Here is a 19,970-nt window from a genome sequence, read left to right as displayed (position 1 = left end):
CCTGTGACTGTGAGGTGACGCCACGTGTGTGTTCCTGTGTCCCTTGGTGTGTGTGTGTGTGTGTGTGTGTGTGTGTGTGAGATGCTGTGTATGTGGGAGTGGGGTGCCACTGCTTGTGTGGGTTGCTTGTGTGAGTGTGACTGTGTGTGTCCACAGTGAATGTTCAGTTGTGACTGGGTACCATAAAGTACTAGTGATGGCGTGTGTCCCCTGAGTGGGTGTGTGATTGTGACTATATGAGGCATTTGTCGGTATTGGTGTGGGGGGCTTATGACTATATGGGAGTGACTGTGTATCACATTGGAGAGTAGATTGTGTGACTGTGTGTCTTAGTGGGTGTGTGATTGTGACTGGAAAGGTATGGAGGTGTCTGTGATGTGTCCTGTTTCTCAAGAGTGGATGTAGGGTCAGGCGTGGAGGCTTACACCAACACTTTGGGAGGCCGAGGTGGGAGGATCACTTGAGCCCAGGAGTTTGAGACCAGCCTGGCCCATACAAAAAAAATTAAAAATTATGTGAGTGTGGTGGCCTATGCCTGTGGTCCCAGCTACTGGGAAGCTGAGGTGGGAGGATCTCTTGAGCCTGAGAGGGTCAAGGGTGCGGTGAGCTGTGTTTGAGCCACTGCACTCCAGCCTGGGCGACAGAGCTAGACCCAGTCTCAAAAAAATAAAAGAGTGGATGTGTCATTATGTTTGTGTGACACTGACTATAGGTCCAGCACCAAGTGTGCCAGTGACTCTAGTGCTTGACCCCTGCAGAACCTTTGAAGTTAGGACAGATTTTGGCCCTGGACAGTAGTGACCTCAGCCTTCTCGAGAGACACTGGATTTAGGCAGATGCCCGGTCTTCTCTGACCACACTCCCCTGTGTGGTAGGGAAGGGGGATAATGGTTCAAAAAGGGCCTGATTGTTCATGATTCCTTTCTCTTAACCCTGCTCCAAGAAAGTTGTCAAGTTCAAGTACATCAGGTTTTATTCTTCTTTCCCTGAAATCCTTCTTTTAAGGACACGCTTTTCTTTCCTTTTTCTGAAACATCAGAACCACCCCCACCATCACCCCCACCCCCACCAGAGTAACCTGGTCTCCCCTGTTTGCCACAGGAGTAATTTATTGGATGCCTTGGAGATGGACTGAAAGGCCCATATCCTCCCTGCATATCTAATGTTCTTTTAAATTTTTTTCTTTACTTTTCATTTTGAAATAATTTAAGACTTTAAAACGTTACAAAAATAGACTTCCCATATACATTTTTGTTTGTTTGTTTGAGACAGAGTCTCGCTCTGTTGCCCAGGCTGGAGCGCAGTGGTGCCATCCTGGCTCACTGCAACCTCTGCCTCCAGGGTTCAAGCGATTCTCTTGCCTCAGCCTCCCGAGTAGCTGGGATTATATGCATGCGCCACCACACCAAGCTAATTTTTGTATTTTTAGTAGAGACAGGGTTTCACCATGTTGGCCAGGCTGGTCTTGAACACCTGACCCCAGGTGGTCTGCCCACCTCGGCCTTCCAAAGTACTGGGATTTTAGGCATGAGCCACCGCACCCAGCCCCCATTCTTTCTACCCAGTTCCCACTTACTTATTTAAGTAACCAGTCTTGTTACTTGTTTGATTTTATGATTAAATAAATGTAACATAAAATTTACCATTTTAGGGTGCAGTGGCTCACTCCTGTAATCCCAGCAGTTTGCGTAGAGGTGGGAGAATCGTTTGAGCCCAGGAATTTGAGACGAGCCTGGGGTTTTTCTACAAAAAAATTAAAAACCAGCCAGATGTTTTGGAACATGCCTGTAGTCCCAAATATTTGGAAGGCTGAGGTAGCAGGATCTCTTGAGTCTGGGAGGTCAAGGTTGCAGTGAGCTGTGATCATGCTACTGCACTCCAGCCTAAGTTACAGAATGAGACCCTGTCTCAAAAAACTAAATAAAAATAAAAACACTGGGAAAAGTGTTTTTAGTTAGAGTTTTTACTCAGAGTGGTTGCTTTTTCAGGAAGAGATTACTAAGATTAAGATGAAGATTCCTATACCTGTCTAGCTCCCATAACTTGGCCAGCTTCTCCCAGGCCCTTGTGTTGTGGTATCCCAGGCCCTAAAGAAGATCTGTGAATGCAGACAGGGAACATTTAGAGAGAGAGCTTCAAGTTTTACTAGGGGTTGTAGAGATAGCTCAACTTTCCGGAAGGATTTGTACAAAGTTTTGATGTTAGAGATCTAAAACAGCATGGTTTTGCTGGGTCGAAATCAACTTGTAGGCTGGGCAGAGTGGCTCACACCTGCAATCCCAGCACTTTAGGAGGCTGAGGTGGGAGGATCACTTAAGGCAAGAAGTTCAAGACCAGCCTGAGCAACATATCAAGACCCTGTCGTTACAAAAAATTTTTAAATTAGCCAGGTGGGCTGGGTGTGGTGGCTCATGCCTGTGATCTCAGCACTTTGGGAAGCCACGGCAGGCAGATCGTGAGGTGAAGCAATCGAGACCATTCTGGCCAACTAAAAATACAAAAAAAAATTGGCAGGTGTGGTGGTGTACACCTGTAGTCCCAGCTACTCGGGAGGCTGAGGCAGGAGAATTGCTTCAACCCAGGAGGCAGAGGTTGCAGTGAGCCAAGATCGTGCCACTGCACTCCAGCCTGGTGACAGAGGAGACTCTGTCTCAAAAAAACAAAACTAGCCAGGTGTAGTGGTGTACATTGTGGTCTCAGCTACTTGGGAGGCTGAAGCAGGAGAATCACCTTAGCCCAGGAGGTTGAGGCTGTGATCACACCACTGCCCTCCAGCTTGGGTAAGAGTGAAATCCTGTCTCAAAAAAAAAAAAAAAAAAAAAAAATCCTGTAACTCATAATCTGAATTTTGTTTCACAATGTGGATATGCAAACAATCCCTTTGAGACGTATAGAGCTGGAATTGGACAGCTCTGCTGTTATTTCTGAAGCTTCCACTTTTTAAAAATTGCTCTTTCTCGTATTGACCAAGTGTCTGAGTCTGAATTTTTATGTAGTCAAAGTATAGCCTGACTGGCGTACTGGTTAGGACAGGCTAAGTTATGCTGTGGTGGCAAACAACCCCTGCAAGTGAGTGGCTTACAGAATAACATTGTATTTCTACTCATGTACATGTCTACTGTGGATCAGCAGAAACAGGGTTCCATACCAAAGAAGGCCCCACCACCCTCTGGCTGTGCCATCTTAAACACAGATGGTCACCACATCCACGAAGAGGAAGATTGGAGAATTGTGCAGTATTTCTGGTGTCAGCTGAGTGACAGTCATCACCTCAGCTGAGATTCATTGGCTAAAAGCAGTGCATGGCCCTGCCTAAGTGCAAAGGACTGGAAAATGTAATCTTCTATGTGCCCAAAACTGGATAATGGTGAAACAGTAGTAATGTCTACCACACTGGCTAAGATCCATTTCTTTTTCTGTATTTAGGAAGTTGCTTCTGTAAATTAGATGTGATTTCTTTTTGGAGCAAGGAGGACATCCCTGGACTGTGGATAGAGGGTTGACAAGGAGCCTGTGCACAAGCCAGCGAGGGGACTGAGGAAGCCTTTCAGATGAAAGGTCACCTCTGCGTAAGGCCAGGACATGCTGCTTAAAGGCTTTAGCACAGAGAAAATCAAGCTCCCCTTCAATATGCAGGTTCCCAAAGGTGCCTCACTGCCACTCATGAATCACTCCATTCATAGCTCCTTTTATAATCCACTCCCCCATCGAGGAGAATTAATTATATTATTTATCATTATAGAATATATGCTTGCTGGGTACAGTGTGGCTCATGCCTGTAATCCCAACACCTTGGGAGGCCGAGGTGGGTGGATCACTTGAAGCCAGCAGTTCGAGACCAGCCCGGCCAAAATGCTGAAACCCCGTCTCTACTAAAACTACAAAAATTAGTCAGGCATGCTGGTATGCACCTGTAATCCCAGCTACTCCGGAGGCAGAGGCAGGAGAATTGCTTGAACCTGGGAGGTGGAGGTTGCAGTGAGCTGAGATCACGCCACTGCACTCCAGCAAAGTGAGACCCGGTTTCAAACACACACGTGCATCCACATATGTGCGCACTTTAGGGAAAAACTTAAATATACAGAAAAAAAAGAAAGATCCCCCATAATCATATCGCATAGAGACAAATATACAAATTTAATTGAAAATCCTTTTAGTCCATCTTCTATGCTGCATACACACAAGCATACATGTGTAAATATGTATATTTTTCTTGTCAGTATAGGATTACACTACACTTGCTATTTTGTAACCTACATTTTTCACCTAATGTTATTTGTTTTACATTGTTATATCAACAAAGATATGTAGGCCGGGTGCGGTGGCTCACACCTGTAATCCCAGCACTTTGGGAGGCCAAGGCAGGCAAATCATGAGGTTAGGAGTTTGAGACCAGCCTGGCCAACATGGTGAAACCCTGTCTCTAATAAAAATACAAAAATTAGCCAGGTGTGGTGGTACATGTCTGTAATCCTAATTACTTAGGAGGCTGAGGCAGGAGAATTGCTTGAACCCAGGAGGCAGAGGTTGCAGTGAGCTGAGATCATGCCATTGCACTCCAGCCTGGGTGACAGAGTGAGACTCTGTCTCAAAAAAAACACAAAAAACAAAACTCTGACTTATTCCCTTGAGATGCGGACCATTCACAGGACTCCAGACTCAGCAAGTGCTAGCCTTACAGTCAGTGGGGAAGCGATGTTCTGCAGGAAAACAGTAGATGGTCAGAAGGTAGTGAGTTATCTCCATTGATTGTTCACAGTGAGTTATGGATTGAATTCCTTGTTCTATTCTTCCCCCTCGTTTTAGTACTGTACTCGTCTAGTCTTAAAAAAAATAAAGCAGTAGGGAGGGCTCAGATGAGAAATAAGGAGTGCTGGCCCAAGAGGCTTCTAGAAACTGAGTTCCCTTTGAAGGCAGCACTCTGGATGTGCAGGTATGTGAGCAAGATGCCTGTATTACTGGGGCTGGAGGCATGACAGAGCCTATGGTATGCATGGTGTAGCCCCATTTTGGACTTGGAAGGAAGAAGTAGAGCCAGTGACATGCCCAGGAGGTTTGCCTATTGAGCCTAGAGAAGCTAGAAGACTTCATTTAGGGATGTCTTACTCAAGGTTCGGCCTGCATAGATGGTCTGTGTTCCTAGCCTGACGGTACTGTCCTCATCCTTAGGGGTCAAGTGGGTAAGTCTCAGTGGTAAGATCCTCGTTGGTTAGCATCAACAAAATGGGGGACCGTGTCAGCCGTAATCCCTTCCTCGGTGGTGCCTGGGTTCTCTGTCAGTGCTGGAGCACATCTGCCTTGAAACCATCTTGCTGCAGGCTGGGCGGGGTGGCTAACACTTGTAATCCCAGTACTTTGGGAAGCCGAGATGGGTGGATCACCTGAGGTCAGGAGTTCGAGACCAGCTTAACCAACATGGAGAAACCCCATCTCTATTAAAAATATAAAATTAGCCGGGCATGGTGGTCCATGCCTGTAATTCCAGCTACTCAGGAGGCTGAGGCAGGAGAATCACTTGAACCCGAGAAGCAGAGGTTGTGGTGAGCTGATATTGTACTATTACACTCCAGCCTGGGCAACAAGAGTGAAACGCCGTCTCAAAAAAAAAAAAGACAAAGAAAAGAAACCATCTTGCCCCTTTTGAGTTCCTTACTGTTTAGGAAGGGACTGGGTTTTGTTAACTCTGAGGTTTGTATTTCTGGTTTTGCTTGTTTTTTTTTTTTTTTTATTAAACCGAGTGTCACTCTGTCACCCAGGCTGGAATGCAGTAGCATGATCTCAGCTCACTGCAACCTCCACCTTTCAGGTTCAAGCAATTCTCGTGCCTCTGACTCCCAAAGTGCTGGGATTACAGGCATGAGTCACCACACCCAGCTAACTCTATACGTTTTTTTTTTTTTTTTAGAGACAGAGTCATGCCCTGTCACCCAGGCTGGAGTGCATTACTGCAATCTCGGTTCACTGAAACCTCTGCCTCCTGGGTTCAAATGATTCTTCTGCATCAGCCTCCCGAGTAGCTGGGATTGCAAGTGCCCACCACCATGCCCAGCTTATTTTTGTATTTTTATTAGAGACAGGGTTTCGCCATGTTAGCCAGGCTGGTCTTGAACTCATGATCTCATGATCCTCCTGCCTCAGCCTCCCAAAGTACTGAGATTACAGGCGTGAGTCACTGCACCCAGCCAATTTTGTAGTTCTTAATGTTATTTCTTGTGTGGAAGGACATGGAGAGGGTGGGAGAAGCAGTTTTGAGACATTGGAAGTACAGTTCTTTTAAGCTCCTCTATTTGGGAGTGCTGAGGCAAGCTCGGTTTATCAGAGGTTACTCCATCTCCCCCCATTCTGCTTTTACAGGACTCTGTACTTGTCCAAGAGAAGAATTCAGAGAAATCAGAGCAGGTCAAATAGTTCTAAAAGCCATGGCTCAGGTATGTTGAAATTTCTTCTATCCTTAGAATAATCTGTCTTCCCCCCAGATTATATAAACATTTGTGCTCTTTTTCCTGAAACTTCCCTGTATCCTTCTCACAGTACATCCATTCCAGGAGATGAGTGATGGTGCCCACGTCCCTTGGTGGCCCTCTCCTCTCCGGCATTGTCCACGTGTCTGTAGTGCTCTTAGCAGAGCATAGGCTGGGTGTGGTGACTCACGCTTGTAATCCCAGCACTTTGGGATGCTGAGGCGGGCGGATTGCTTGAGGCCTGGAGTTCGAGATCAGCCTGGCCGACATGGTGAAACCCCATCTCTACTAAAAATATAAAAAATTAGCCGGGCATGGTGGTGCATGCCTGTAGTCCCAGCTACTCGGGAGGCTGAGACAGGAGAATCGCTTGAGCCCAGGAGACGGAGGTTGTAGTTATCCAAGATTGCCCCACTGCACTCCACTCTGGGCGGCAGAATGAGACTCCATCTCAAATAAGTAAATAAATAAATAAATGCTCTTAGCAGAGCACCGGTACAGTAGAAATACCTTCTCTTGAGAGAAATATGAGAGTCCTCCTTATCATCACTGTGGTTGAATGGGGCCAAAGATGAAATAAAATAGTTTTGTCTTTTTCATTGTCTTGGGTGGTTTCTTTCTTCTATGTTTTTGTTTCATTTTGTTTTTTTCAGAAAGAGTATCACTCTGTCACCCAGACTAGAGCACAGTGTCACAATTATGGCTCAGTGCAGCCTCAACCTCCCGGGTTGAAGCAATCCTCCTGCCTCAGCCTCCCAAATAGCTAGGACCACAGCCACATGCCACTACTCCCAGCTAATTTTTTAATTTTTTGTAGAGACAGTGTCTCGCTTTCTCCTGGGCTCAAGGAGTCCTCCAACCTCAGCCTCCTAGTACTGGAATTACAGGCATGAGCCACCGAATTTGGCCTCTTTATGCTATTTTTAAATGTCACTCCCTCTTTAAAAAAATCACAGAACATTTAATACTGTCAAAATATCTATCTATACATAGATAGATTAGATAGATAGTTGGATGGATGGATGGATAGATAGATAGATGGATGGATAGATAGATAGATAGATAGATAGACAGATAGATAGATAGATAGATAGATAGATAGATGGATAGTTATAATGGACTGGACACAGTGGTGGCAGGTGCCTATAATCCCAGATACTCAAGAGGCTGAGGTAGTAGAATCGCTTGAACCTGGGAGGCTGAGGTTGTAATGAGCAGATATCATGCCACTGTACTCCAGCCTGAGCAACAGAGCAAGACTCTGTCTCAAAAAATATATATGAGTAGATAGATAGATGTATAAACATATCTATAACATATATTTGGCATAAAGAATAATCAAATGAATACTATCTTAATCCATTTTTGTGTTGATATAAAGGAATACCTGAGGCTAGGTAATTTATTAAAACAAAAAAAAAAAAGGTTGAGGCCTTTGAGGGTGCAGTGGCTACGCCTGTAGTCCTAGTAATTTGGCAGGCTGAGGTGGGCAGATCACTTCAGTCCAGGAGTTTCAGACCAGCCTGGCAACATAGCAAAACCTCATCTCTACAAAAAATGTAAATATTAGCCAGGCGTGGTGGCAGATGGCTGTAGTCCCAGCTGCTCAGGAGGCTGAGGTTGCAGCAAGCTGAGATTGTGCCACTGCACTCCGGCCTGGGTGACAGTAAAACCTTGTCTCAAAAAAAAAAAAAAAAAAAAATGGAAAAAGAGAAAGAAAAATAACTGGTTTATTTGGCTCACAGTTCTGATGGCTGGAAAGTTTGAGATCAGGTGTCTGGTGAAGGCCTCAGGCTGCCTCCACTCATGGTGGAAGGCAGAGGTTGCAGTGAGCTGAGATCTCGCCACTGCACTCCATCCTGGGCGAAAGAGCAAAACTCCGTCTCAAAAAAAAAAAAATAGAAAATATATTCTTTGGGGGGAATATACATAAGGGGAAGCCCATATGTACATCACATGGCAAGAGGGGAAGCAAGACAGAGAGAAGGAAGGTGCCAGGCTCTTTTCACAACCAGCTCTCATGAGAACCAACAGAGTGAGAAGCTACCTCCCAGGAGGGCATTAATCTATTCATGATGGATCCACTCCCACAACCCAAATACCTCTCGCTCGGCCCCACCTCCAGCACTGGGCATCAGAGTTCAACATGCAGTTTGGAGGGGCAAACATCTAAACCATAGCAAGTTTCAATATATTCATCACCCAGATTAAGATATCACCCAAGCAACCTGCATCCCCTTTCCTGACAATATCCCTTCCCATATCCCATTCTCATTCCCACCAATGGTTATGATGCTTTCAATTTTGTGTTTATCCATCCTTTGGCTTCTATAATACTTTTGCCATATATGACTGCATACTAAGAAATATTACTGGGGTTTTTTTTTTTCGAGATGGAATGCAGTGGTGCAATCTCAGCTCACTGCGACCTCCCAGGTTCAAACGATTCTTCTACCTCAGCCTCCTGAGTAGCAGGAATTACAGGTGCCCACCACCATGCCTAGCTAACTTCTTTGTATTTTTAGTAGAGACAGGGTTTTACCATGTTGGCCAGACTGGTCTTGAACTCCTGACCTCAGGTGATCCATCCACCTTTGTCTTCCAAAGTGCTGGGATTACAGGCGTAAGCTACCACGCCTGGCCTGTGACAAAATTTTTGCACTCCACACAATATATTTTCCTTTTTTTTTTTTTTAGAGACATAGTTTTGCTCCTTTGCCCAGGCTGGAGTACAGGGCGTGATCTTGGCTCACAGCAGCCTCTACCTTCCAGTTTCAGGCGATTCTCCTGCCTCAGCCGTCCCAAGTGGTGGGATTATAGGCACCCACTACCACGCTCAGCTAATTTTTGTATTTTTAGTAGAGACAGTAATTCACCATGTTGGCCAGACTGGTATCAAACTCCTGACCTCGTGATCTGCCTGCCTTGGCCTCCCAAGTGCTGGGATTACAGGCATGAGCCACAGCACCCAGCCTCACACAATATATTTTCAAATAATTCATGTTACATTGTGTGCACTAGATCAGCAGTTCTCAAAGTCTAGTCCAGGACCTTGAGCCCCTTTAAAAGGTCTGCAAGGTCAAAATCATTATTAGTATTGTTATTTAAAGTAAACAGAGATGAAGTCTCGCTATGTTGACCAGGCTGGTCTCAAACTCCTGGCCTCAAGCAATCCTCTCATCTCAGCCTCCCAAAATGCTGGGATTACTGGCATCAGCCACCACGTCCAGGCCATTATTATTATCATTATTATTTTTTGAGATGGGGTTTCGCTCGTTACCCAGGCTGGAGTGCAATGGTGCAATCTCGGCTCACCGCAACCTCCACCTCCTAGGTTCAGTCAATTCTCCTGCCTCAGCCTCCCAAGTAGCTGGGATTACAGGTGTGCACCACCATGCCCAGCTAATTTTTGTATTTTTAGTAGAGACGGGGTTTCACCATGTTGACCAGGATGATCTCGATCTCTTGACCTCGTGATCCAACCGCCTCGGCCTCCCAAAGTGCTGGGATTACAGGCGTGAGCCACCACACCTGGCCCTTATTATTTTTAATAGAGGCAGAGTCTTGCTCTGTTTCCCAGGCTGGAGTGCAGTAGCACGATCACAGCTCACCGCAGCCTTGAACTCCCAGACTCAAGTGATCCTCCCACCTCAGCCTCCTGAGTAGCTGGGACGACAGGCATGCACCACCAGACCCATATCATTTTTAAATTTTTAAATTTTAATGTGTATGTGTGTGTGTGTGTGTGTGTGTGTGTGTGTGCATAAAAACCTCAAATCCTCAATCCTGCAACCTCAAATCCTGTAATCCCAGCACTTTGGGAGGCCAAGGCAGGCAGATCACCTGAGGTCAGAGTTTGAGACCAGCCTGGCCAACATGGTGAAACCCCATCTCTACTAAAAATAGAAAAATTAGCCAGGCATGGTGGCACATGTCTGTAATTCCAGTTGCTCAGGAGGCCAAGACACAAGAAGCGCTTGAATCTGGGAGGCAGAGGTTTCAGTGAACCAAGATTGTGTCAGTGCACTCCAGACTGGCTGACAGAATGAGACTCTGTCTCAAAAATAATAATAATAATAGTAATAAATTTAAATTTATCTGATCTCAAGTGATCTGCCTGACTTGGTCCCCCAAAGTGCTGGTATGAGAGGCCAGCATACCAGCTGGTGTGCCACCATGCCCAGCCAAAACGTGCATTTTAAAATAAAGAGTATAAGGCCGGGCGCGATGGCTCACGCCTATAGTCCCAGCACTTTGGGAGGCCGAGGCGGTTGGATCACGAGGTCAAGAGATCGAGACCATCCTGGTCAACAAGGTGAAACCCCGTCTCTACTAAAAATACAAAAATTACCTGGGCATGGTGGTGCGCGCCATAGTCCCAACTACTCAGGAGGCTGAGGCAGGAGAATTGCTTGAACCCAGAAGGCGGAGGTTGCAATGAGCTGTGATCATGCCGTTGCACTCCAGTCTGGGTAACAACAGCGAAACTCTAAATAAAATAAAATAAAATAAAGAGTATAATTAGATTTTTTATAACTTGAAAGGATAAATGCTTGAGGGGTTGGATACCCCATTCTCTGTGATGTGCTTATTTCACACAGCATGCCTGTATCACAACTTCTCATGTACACCATAAATGTATACACCTACTATGTACCAACAAAAATTAAAAATTAAGAAAAATTTTAAAACACAGGATATATAAAATCTTCAGGGGTTATTATATGCTTGTTAATATTCATATTTCTTTACTATCCACTTCTCCTTGTTCCTCACATCAGAAAGCTGATGGAGGGTATACCTGAGTTGCATAAATGTGGCCCACAACCAACACATATGTTCAGCCTCAAAATGGACCATTTTATAAGGTTATTCATGACATACATTTCCTTGCAAGACTGAAGAGTATTCCATCACTAAAATTCCCAATCACACCCACCTTCCTAAAAGTCTCACAAAAGAGATGTTACTGCATATAGAGACCAATACCAATCACTACAGCTCCTACCATGTCAACGTGGAGAGAGAAGGCTGTGGGCTTCTATTGCAAACACCTTGATGTTGGGTAAAACATAACACCCTTTTAAATGAATGAATCTCTCTCTCTCCTTCCTTCCTTCCTTCCTTCCTCTCTTTTTCTTTCTCTTTTTTCTCTCTGTCTCTCTTTCTTTTTCCTTCTCTTTTTTTTTTTTTTTTTTTTTTGAGACAGGGTCTTTACTCTATCACCCAGATTGGAGTGCAGTTGTGTGATCTCGGCTCACTGCAATCTCTGCTTCCTAGGCTCGAGATTCCCCTGCCTGGGCCTCTGAGTAGCTGGGACCACAGGTGGCACGCCACTGCACCCGGCTAAATTTCATTTTTTTTTTGTAGATATGGGGTTTTACCATGTTGTGCAGCCTGGTTTCGTACTCCCAAGCTCAGGTGACTCACCCACCTTGGCATCCGAAAGTGCTGGGATTACAGGGATGAGCCACCATACCCAACTTTGTGTTTCTAAATTTAAATTTAAATTTTTGTTTGTAGAGATGGGGTCTCACTACATTGCCCTGGCTGGTCTTGAACTCCTGGTCTCAAGCGATCTTCCTATCTTAGCCTCCCAAAATGTTAAAATTATAGGATTAGCCACTGTGCCTGGCCAGAACTTTCGTTGATGCTGGTTATATCTAGCAACATTTTCCCACCTTAGAAATTAAAAGAAAGAGGCTGGCAGAGAAGGCCGGGCGCGGTGGCTCAAGCCTGTAATCCCAGCACTTTGGGAGGCCGAGACGGGTGGATCATGAGGTCGAGAGATCGAGACCATCCTGGTCAACATGGTGAAACCCCGTCTCTACTAAGAATACAAAAAATTAGCTGGGCACGGTGATGCGTACCTGTAATCCCAGCTACTCGGGAGGCTGAGGCAGGAGAATTGCCTAAACCCAGGAGGCGGAGGTTGCGGTGAGCCGAGATCGCGCCATTGCACTCCAGCCTGGGTAACAAGAGCGAAACTCCGTCTCAAAAAAAAAATAAATAAATAAAAGAAAGAGGCTGGGCGCGATGGCTCACTCTTGTAATCCCAGCACTTTGGGAGGACGAGGTGGGCAGATCACCTGAGGTCAGGAGTTTGAGACCAGCTTGGCCAACATGAGGAAACCCCATATCTATGAAAAAATACAAAAATTAGCTGGGCATGGTGGTGGGTGCCTGTAATCCCAGCTACTCTAGAGGCCAAGGCAGGAGAATGAGTTGAACCCAGGAGTGGAGGTTGCGGTAAGCCAAGATCAAGCCACTGCACTACAGCCTGGAAGACAGAGCAAGACTCTGTCTCAAAAAAAAGAAAAAAATGTACAATTAAGTTACTATTGACTATAGTCACCCTGTTGTGCTATCAAATAGTAAGTCTTATTCTTTCTATTTTTTGTACCCATTAACCATCCCCACCTCCCGCTCAGCCTCCCACTACCCCTCCCAGCCTCTAGTAATCATCATTCTACTCCCTATGACCATGAGTTGAATTGTTTTGATTTTTAGATCCACAAATGAGTGAGAACATGCAGTTTGTCTCTCTGTGCTTGGCTTATTTCACGTAGCATAATGACCTCCAGTTCCATTCATGTTGCAGATGACCGGATCTCACTGTTTTTGTTGCTGAATAGTCCTCTATTGTGTATATGTACCACATTTTCTTTATCCATTCATCTGTTGACAGACACTTGGGTTGATTCCAAATCTTGGGTATTGCGGACAGTGCCATGGCAAACATGGAGTGCAGATATCTCTTAGATATATTGATTTCCTTTCTTGTGGGCATATACCCAGCAGTTTGCTGGACCACAGGGTAGCTCCATTTTTAGTTTTTTGAGGAACCTCCAAACTGTTCTCCATAGTGGTAGTTCTAATTTACATTCCCAACATAGTGTACCCTTCTCTTCACATCTTAACCAGCATTTGTTACTGCCTCTCTTTTGGATATAAGCCACGTTAACTTACACATCGTATTTAGGCTAAGTGCACGAAAGTAATGGAAGAAGCTACAATATTATGCAACCAATATCAGTTCCTGTCTTTCTGCCTGCCTGGCTACCTTCCTTTCCTCCTTCCTTCTCTCTTCCTTCTTTCATTTTTATTTATTTATTTTTATTGTTTTTGAGATGAGGTCTCGCTCTGTCGCCCAGGCTGGAGTGCAGTGGCATGATCTCAGCTCACTGCAACCTCCACCTCCCAGGTTCAAGCAATTCTCCTGCCTCAGCTTCCTGAGTAGCTGGGACTACAGGTGTGCACCATCATGCCCAGGTACATTTTTTGTGTTTGTTTGTTTGTTTTGAGACAGAGTCTCGCTCTGTCACCAAGGCTGGAGTGCAGTGGCGCAACCTTGGCTCACTGCAACCTCCACCTCCTGGGTTCAAGTGATTCTCCTGCCTCAGCCTCCTGAGTAGCTGGGATTACAGGTGTACACCACCATGCCTGGCTAATTTTTTGTATTTTTAGTAGAGACAGGGTTTTGCCATGTTGGCCACGCTGGACGTTTGTTTGTTTGTTTCTTGAGACAGAGTCTTTCTCTTGTCGCCCAGGCTGGTGTGCAGTGGCATGATCTCAGTAGACTACAACCTCTGCATCCTGGGTTCAAGCGATTCTCCTGCCTCAGCCTCTCGAGTAGCTGAGATTACAGGCTCCTACCACCACACCTGGCTAATTTTTTGTATTTTTAGTAGAGATGGGGTTTCACCATGTTGATCAGGCTGGTCTTGAACTCCTGACCTCAGGTGATCCACCCACCTCGGCTTCCCAAAGTGCCAGAATTTCTACCATACCCAGCTGCCAGGCTGGTCTCAAACTCCTGACCTCAAATGATCCACCTGCCTCAGCCTCTCTAAGTGCTGGGATTATAGGCATGAGCCACCACGCCTAGCCTGGACTCATTTTTGAAAGATGTTATTATTTGCCAGGCCCAGATTTGCTGTGTGTTTTGTGTATTTTGCTATTTCACTTATTTATGGGACCCCCACTTAGCTCTTTTCTGCTCATTCCCAGGCCTGTATGGAAGATAGAAGTATCCTGCTGTCTGCAGACCGTATTTTCTGTAGCTACAGGAATGCTCAAGATCATATAGGCCTCTAGTCACATAACTCTGCTTATTATACTTCCTTCATGGCACAGGCCTGCAGCTCTAGCTTCCTTCATGCTTCATTACCTCCTTCCTCCAGTGCCCTTCTTCATCGCCTATAAGGCGATGTCCTTGGCCAGGTGCAGTGGCTCAGGCTGTCATCTCAGTGCTTTAGGAGGATCACTTGAGACTAGGAGTTTGAGACCAGCCTGGGTAAGATAGTGAGATTCTGTCTCTACAAAAAAATATTAAAAATAAAAATTAGCCAGGTATGGTGGCATACCCCTATAGCCCCAGCTGCTTGGGAGGCTGAGGTAGGAGGATTGCTTGAGCCCAGGAGGTCGAGGCTGCAGTGAGCCATGAACATACCACTGCTCACCAGCTGGGGTGACCGAGCAAAATCCCATCTCAAAAAAAAAAAAACAAAAAAAACAAAAAAAGAAAAGACTGAGGCTGGGTGCAGTGGCTCACACCTATAATCCCAACACTCTGGGAGGCTGAGTCAGACAGATCACTTGAGGCCGGGAGTTTGAGACCAGCCTGGCCAACATGGAGGAAACTTGTCTCAACTAAAAATACAAAAAACATTAGCTGGGTGTGGTGGTGGGTATCTGTAACCCCAGTTACTTTGGAGGCTGAGCCAGGAGAATTGTTTGAACCTGGGAGGCAGAGGTTGTAGTGAGCCAAGATTGTACCACTGAACTCCAGCCTGAGCAACAGAGTGAGACTCTGTCTCAAAAAAAAAAAAAAGAGAGAACATTGGGCAATTAGAGCTTAATCTGTTGATTGGGAAATTATTGATACTTTTATTGAGTATGATAAATTATTAGGTGTTTTTCTAAGAAAAGTGGATCATCTGTTCGGTACTAAAGCATCTGTGGTTGAAGTATTATGATGTTTGGCATGTGAGATTTGCTTCAAGGTACATGGGGAGTAAAAGATTGAAGGGAAGAGATAAAACAGTGTGCATCTTGTTTTGTTTTGTTTTTTGAGATGGAGTTTCACTCTTATTGCCAAGGCTGGAGTGCAATGGCGCGATCTCGGCTCATGGCAACCTCCACCTCCCAGGTTCAAGCAATTCTCCTGTCTCAGCCTCCCGAATAGCTGGGATTATAGGCATATGCCACCAGGCCCAGCTAATTTTTTATTTTTAGTAGAGATGGGGTTTCTCCATGTTGGTCATGTTGGTCTCGAACTCCTGACCTTGTGATTCACCTGCCTCAGCCTCCCAGAGTGCTGGGATTACAGGCATGAGCAACCATGCTCAGCCGGCATCTTGTTAACTATTGAAGCAGACTGATCTGTATGGGAGGGTCATTACTGTACACTATTCTCTGTACTTTTGTGCATTTTGAAAATTTTCATAATAAAAAGTTTAATATACACTAATGCATGGGTTTATTGTTTCAGGGATTGGTGACATTTAGGGACGTGGCCATAGAGTTCTCTCTGGAAGAATGGAAGTGCCTGGAACCTGCTCAGAGGGACCTGTACAGGGAGGTGACTCTGGAGAACTTTGGTCACTTGGTATCGCTAGGTAAGGAGATTGTATCACATGGGCCAGATGGGAAGCAAGGCACCTGGGACTATAACCATGGGGGTGCTGTTTCCACCTCTGCCTAAAGGGGTGAGGAGAGGAAACTGTCACAGAAACGCTACAAACCATAGAGAAGAGCCAGGCTAGCAATAGCTGTAGCTACTTCCAGAGCTCCAGGTCAAAGGAGGGAGGGAGAGGGGTGAGAAATGCCCGGTGCCCTCTCTCCTCCTGTTCACTGACCTCCAGTTGGTGCTTCCTGTCTGCCAAAGCCAGTGAGAAGCCAGAAGGCATAGGTAATGCAGTCCTTACAGTAAGCTGTCAGGATCCCAGAGCAAGGCACGGAACAAGGCCAGGGGCATCAAGGAACAGATTGGAAGGGAAGGAGGGACTTATGGAGAGTGATCACAGATATCTGCTCCAAATAATTCAGGACTAGCCTTCTAGAATTTCTGGTTTCTTCACTGCGAATTTCTAGGGTAACTTACAAGTTTCTGACTGAATTTCTGGTGACTGAAAAGTTGCTTTGTGCTTTGCGGAACTGGAAACAAGTCATTTCATTGGGCACCTTGGTCTTCCCATCCTTTGGACAACCTTCCCCTTGTGATGGCGTCTTTTCCATGGTAACCAGGGAACTGGGTTTGGATTTTGGAGCAGTCTGATCACACCCCGTTTCTTTTCCTGTAAACAGGACTCTCCATTCCTAAGCCTGATGTCATCTCCTTACTGGAGCAAGGGAAAGAGCCCTGGATAATTGCAAATGATGTGACAGGACCATGGTGCCCAGGTGAGCGAGGGCTGATTCCACGGTAGAAGGTCCCTGGGTGAGTCGACTGACAGCAGTAACTTGAGTTACTGTGGGAACGTTCCTCAAAGCCCTACTGTGGAATAAAGGGTGAGCAAAGACCTTACTAGTGTCAGCTCCCAAGGGACCCTTGCCCTACTCCCATTAATTCCTGTTTTATCTCACATTTTCCTTCCTTTTTAAAAAGAGATATACCTATTCCTTCCTCAGTGGCCACCTTTTTAACTATACTTTGTATCCTTTTTTTTTTTTTTTTTTAAGAGACAGGATCTCACTTTGTCACCCACACTGGAGTGTAGTGGCGTGATCATAGCTCACTACAGCCTCCATCTCCTGGGCTTAAAAAGTGGGATTACAGGTGTGAGCCACGGTACCCAGCCAGATCCCTTTTTTCTACAAGTATCTTCATCCCTTAGAAAAACTTATTTTCTTGGCCAGGTGCAGTGGCTCACACTTGGAATCCCAGCACTTTGGGAGGCCAAGGTGGGAGGATCACCTGAGGTCAGGAGTTCAAGACCAGCCTGACCAACATGGTGAAACCCTCTCTCTACTAAAAATAGAAAAATATAGCTGGGCATGGTGGCGGGCGCCTGTACTTCCAGCTACTTGGGAGGCTGAGGCAGGAGAATCGCTGGAATCTGGGAGGCGGAGGTTGCAGTGAGCTGAGACCATGCCATTGCACTCCAGCCTGGGTGACAAGAGTGAAACTCTGTCTCAAAAAAAAAAAAAAAACAGTAAAACTTATTTTCCTGGCTGGGTGCAGTGGCTCACACCTGTCATCTCAGCACTTTGGAAGGCCGAGGTGGGTGAATCACTTGAGGTCAGGAGTTCAAAACCAGCCTGGCCAAGATGGTAAAACCCCATCTCTACTAAAAATACAGAAATTAGCTGGGCCTGGTCACACACACCTGTAATCCCAGCTACTCGGGATGCTGAGGCAAGAGGACTGCTTGAACCCAGAAGGCAGAGGTTGCAGTGAGCTGAGATTGCACCACAGCATTCTAGCTTGGGCAACAGAGTGAGACTATGTCTCTAAAAAAAAAAAAAGAAAAAGAAAAACTTATTTTCTTAAAACTGCTTTTTATTTTATCTAATTCAGCAATTCATTTATTCTCTTAACTTTTGAGAGGTAGTATTCTGTAGTGGTGGAGGGCACAGATGCTGGAGTCAGACGGCTTGAGTTCAAGTCCTAGCTCTGCCCCTTAGTAACTCTGTGAGTTTGCATAAATTACTTAAATACCCTGTGCTTCAGTTTCCTCCTTGGCAGATGGGATAAAAATATTGCTCTTGCACCAGGCACGGTGGCTCACGCCTGTAATCCCAGCACTTTGGGAGGCTGAGGCAGGTGGAACACTGGAGGTCAGGAGTCCGAGACCAGTCTAGTCTGGCCAACATGGTGATACCCCATCTCTACTAAAAATATAAAAATTATCTGAACATGGTGGCGCACATCTGTAATCACAGCTACTTGGGAGGCTAAGGCACAAGAATCACTTGAACCAGGGAGGCAATGGTTACAATGAGCTGAGATTGTGCCATTGCACTCCAGCCTGGAAAGCAGAGAGACTCCATCTCAAAACATATGTATATGTATTGCTGTTATATGAACTAATAGTGTGAAAGTGCCCAGAAGGGCAATTGGTTTCCCTCAGTTTTTGGCCACACGAAAATACCTTTTTTTCTTTAAAAATGACATTTATCGGCCGGGCGCGGTGGCTCAAACCTGTAATCCTAGCACTTTGGGAGGCCGAGGCGGGTGGATCACGAGGTCAAGAGATCGGGACCATCCTGGTCACCATGGTGAAACCCCGTCTCTACTAAAAACACAAAAAATTAGCTGGGCATGGTGGCACGTGCCTGTAATCCCAGCTACTTGGGAGGCTGAGTTAGGAGAATTGCCTGAACCCAGGAGGCGGAGGTTGCGGTGAGCCGAGATCGGGCCATTGCACTCCAGCCTGGGTAACAAGAGCAAAACTCTGTCTCAAAAAAAAAAAAAAATGACATTTATCAGGCTGGGCGCGGTGGCTCACGCCTGTAATCCCAGCACTTTGGGAGGCCGAGGCGGGTGGATCACAAGGTCAAGATATCAAGACCATCCTGGCCAACATGGTGAAACCCTGTCTCTACTAAATACAAAAAAAATTAGCCGGGCATGGTGGCACATGCCTGTAATCCCAGCTACTCAGGAGGCTGAGACAGGAGAATCGTTTGAACCCAAGAGGCGGAGGTTGCGGTGAGCCGAGAATGCGCCATTGTACTCCAGCCTGGGCAACGAGAGTGAAACTCCATCTCAAAAAAAAAAAAAAATGACATTTATCAGCCTGAGCAACATTGCAAGACTCCTTCTCTACAGAAAATACAAAAATTAGCCAGCCATGGCAGCATGCACCTGTAGTCCCAGCTAATCAAGAGGCTGAGGCACCACTTGATCCTGGGTGGTCAAGGCTGCAGTGAGCCATGATTGTGCCACAGCGCTCCAGCCTGGGCAACAGAGCAAGACTTCAGAATAATTAAATAAATAAATAAATATATATATATATATACTTTTTTTTTCTGAGACAGAGTCTTGCCGTGTCACCCAGGCTGGAGTGTACTGGCTTAATCTCAGATCACTGCAACCTCCACCTCCTGGGTTCAAGCCATTCTCCTGCCTCAGCCTCCTGAGTAGCTAGGATTATAGGCATGTGCCACCACGCCCAGATAATTTTTGTACTTTCAGTAGATACAGGGTTTCACTATGTTGGCCAGGCTGGTCTCAAACTCCTGAGCACAAGAGATCTGCGCACCTGGACCTCCCAAAGTGCTGGGATTACCGGCCTGAGCCACCTCGCCCAGCCAGCTGACCCTGTTAATGAGTATTTCTTCCTAGGTTGTTTCTCACTTTGTGTTTGTCTAATGTTTTCTCACAATGAGATTCTGCATTTTAGCAAGAATATCACAGAAGTGATGTGTTCTTCTCCGTACATCACATACTAGACATGGACATAGCCTATTACTAGTGCTGTTGTTTTAATCACTTTGTAAGACAGGGTCTCTTGTTTCTCCCCTGTAAAGTTACTGTTTTTCCATCTGTAATTGATAAGTATC

At 45.8% G+C, this 19,970-nt stretch overlaps 1 protein-coding gene across 2 annotated transcripts in view; it reads left to right on the top strand.

Annotated features, from left to right (window-relative positions):
• The window catches only part of ZNF565 (zinc finger protein 565), a 30,957-nt gene that overhangs the window by 467 nt on the left and 10,520 nt on the right, over positions 1–19,970 (top strand). For both annotated transcript variants that reach the window (XM_008987804.5, XM_035287235.3), the window contains exons 2-4: positions 6,355–6,428; positions 15,955–16,081; positions 16,770–16,865. In XM_008987804.5, coding sequence (XP_008986052.2) covers positions 6,420–6,428; positions 15,955–16,081; positions 16,770–16,865 — 232 coding nt within the window. In that variant the 5' untranslated portion in view covers positions 6,355–6,419. The remainder of the gene's footprint in view (positions 1–6,354; positions 6,429–15,954; positions 16,082–16,769; positions 16,866–19,970) is intronic.

This window comes from Callithrix jacchus, chromosome 22 (assembly GCF_049354715.1).
Source record: "Callithrix jacchus isolate 240 chromosome 22, calJac240_pri, whole genome shotgun sequence".
NCBI classification, from domain to species: Eukaryota; Metazoa; Chordata; class Mammalia; order Primates; family Cebidae; genus Callithrix; species Callithrix jacchus.
This window is presented reverse-complemented; position numbering and strand designations above follow the sequence as displayed.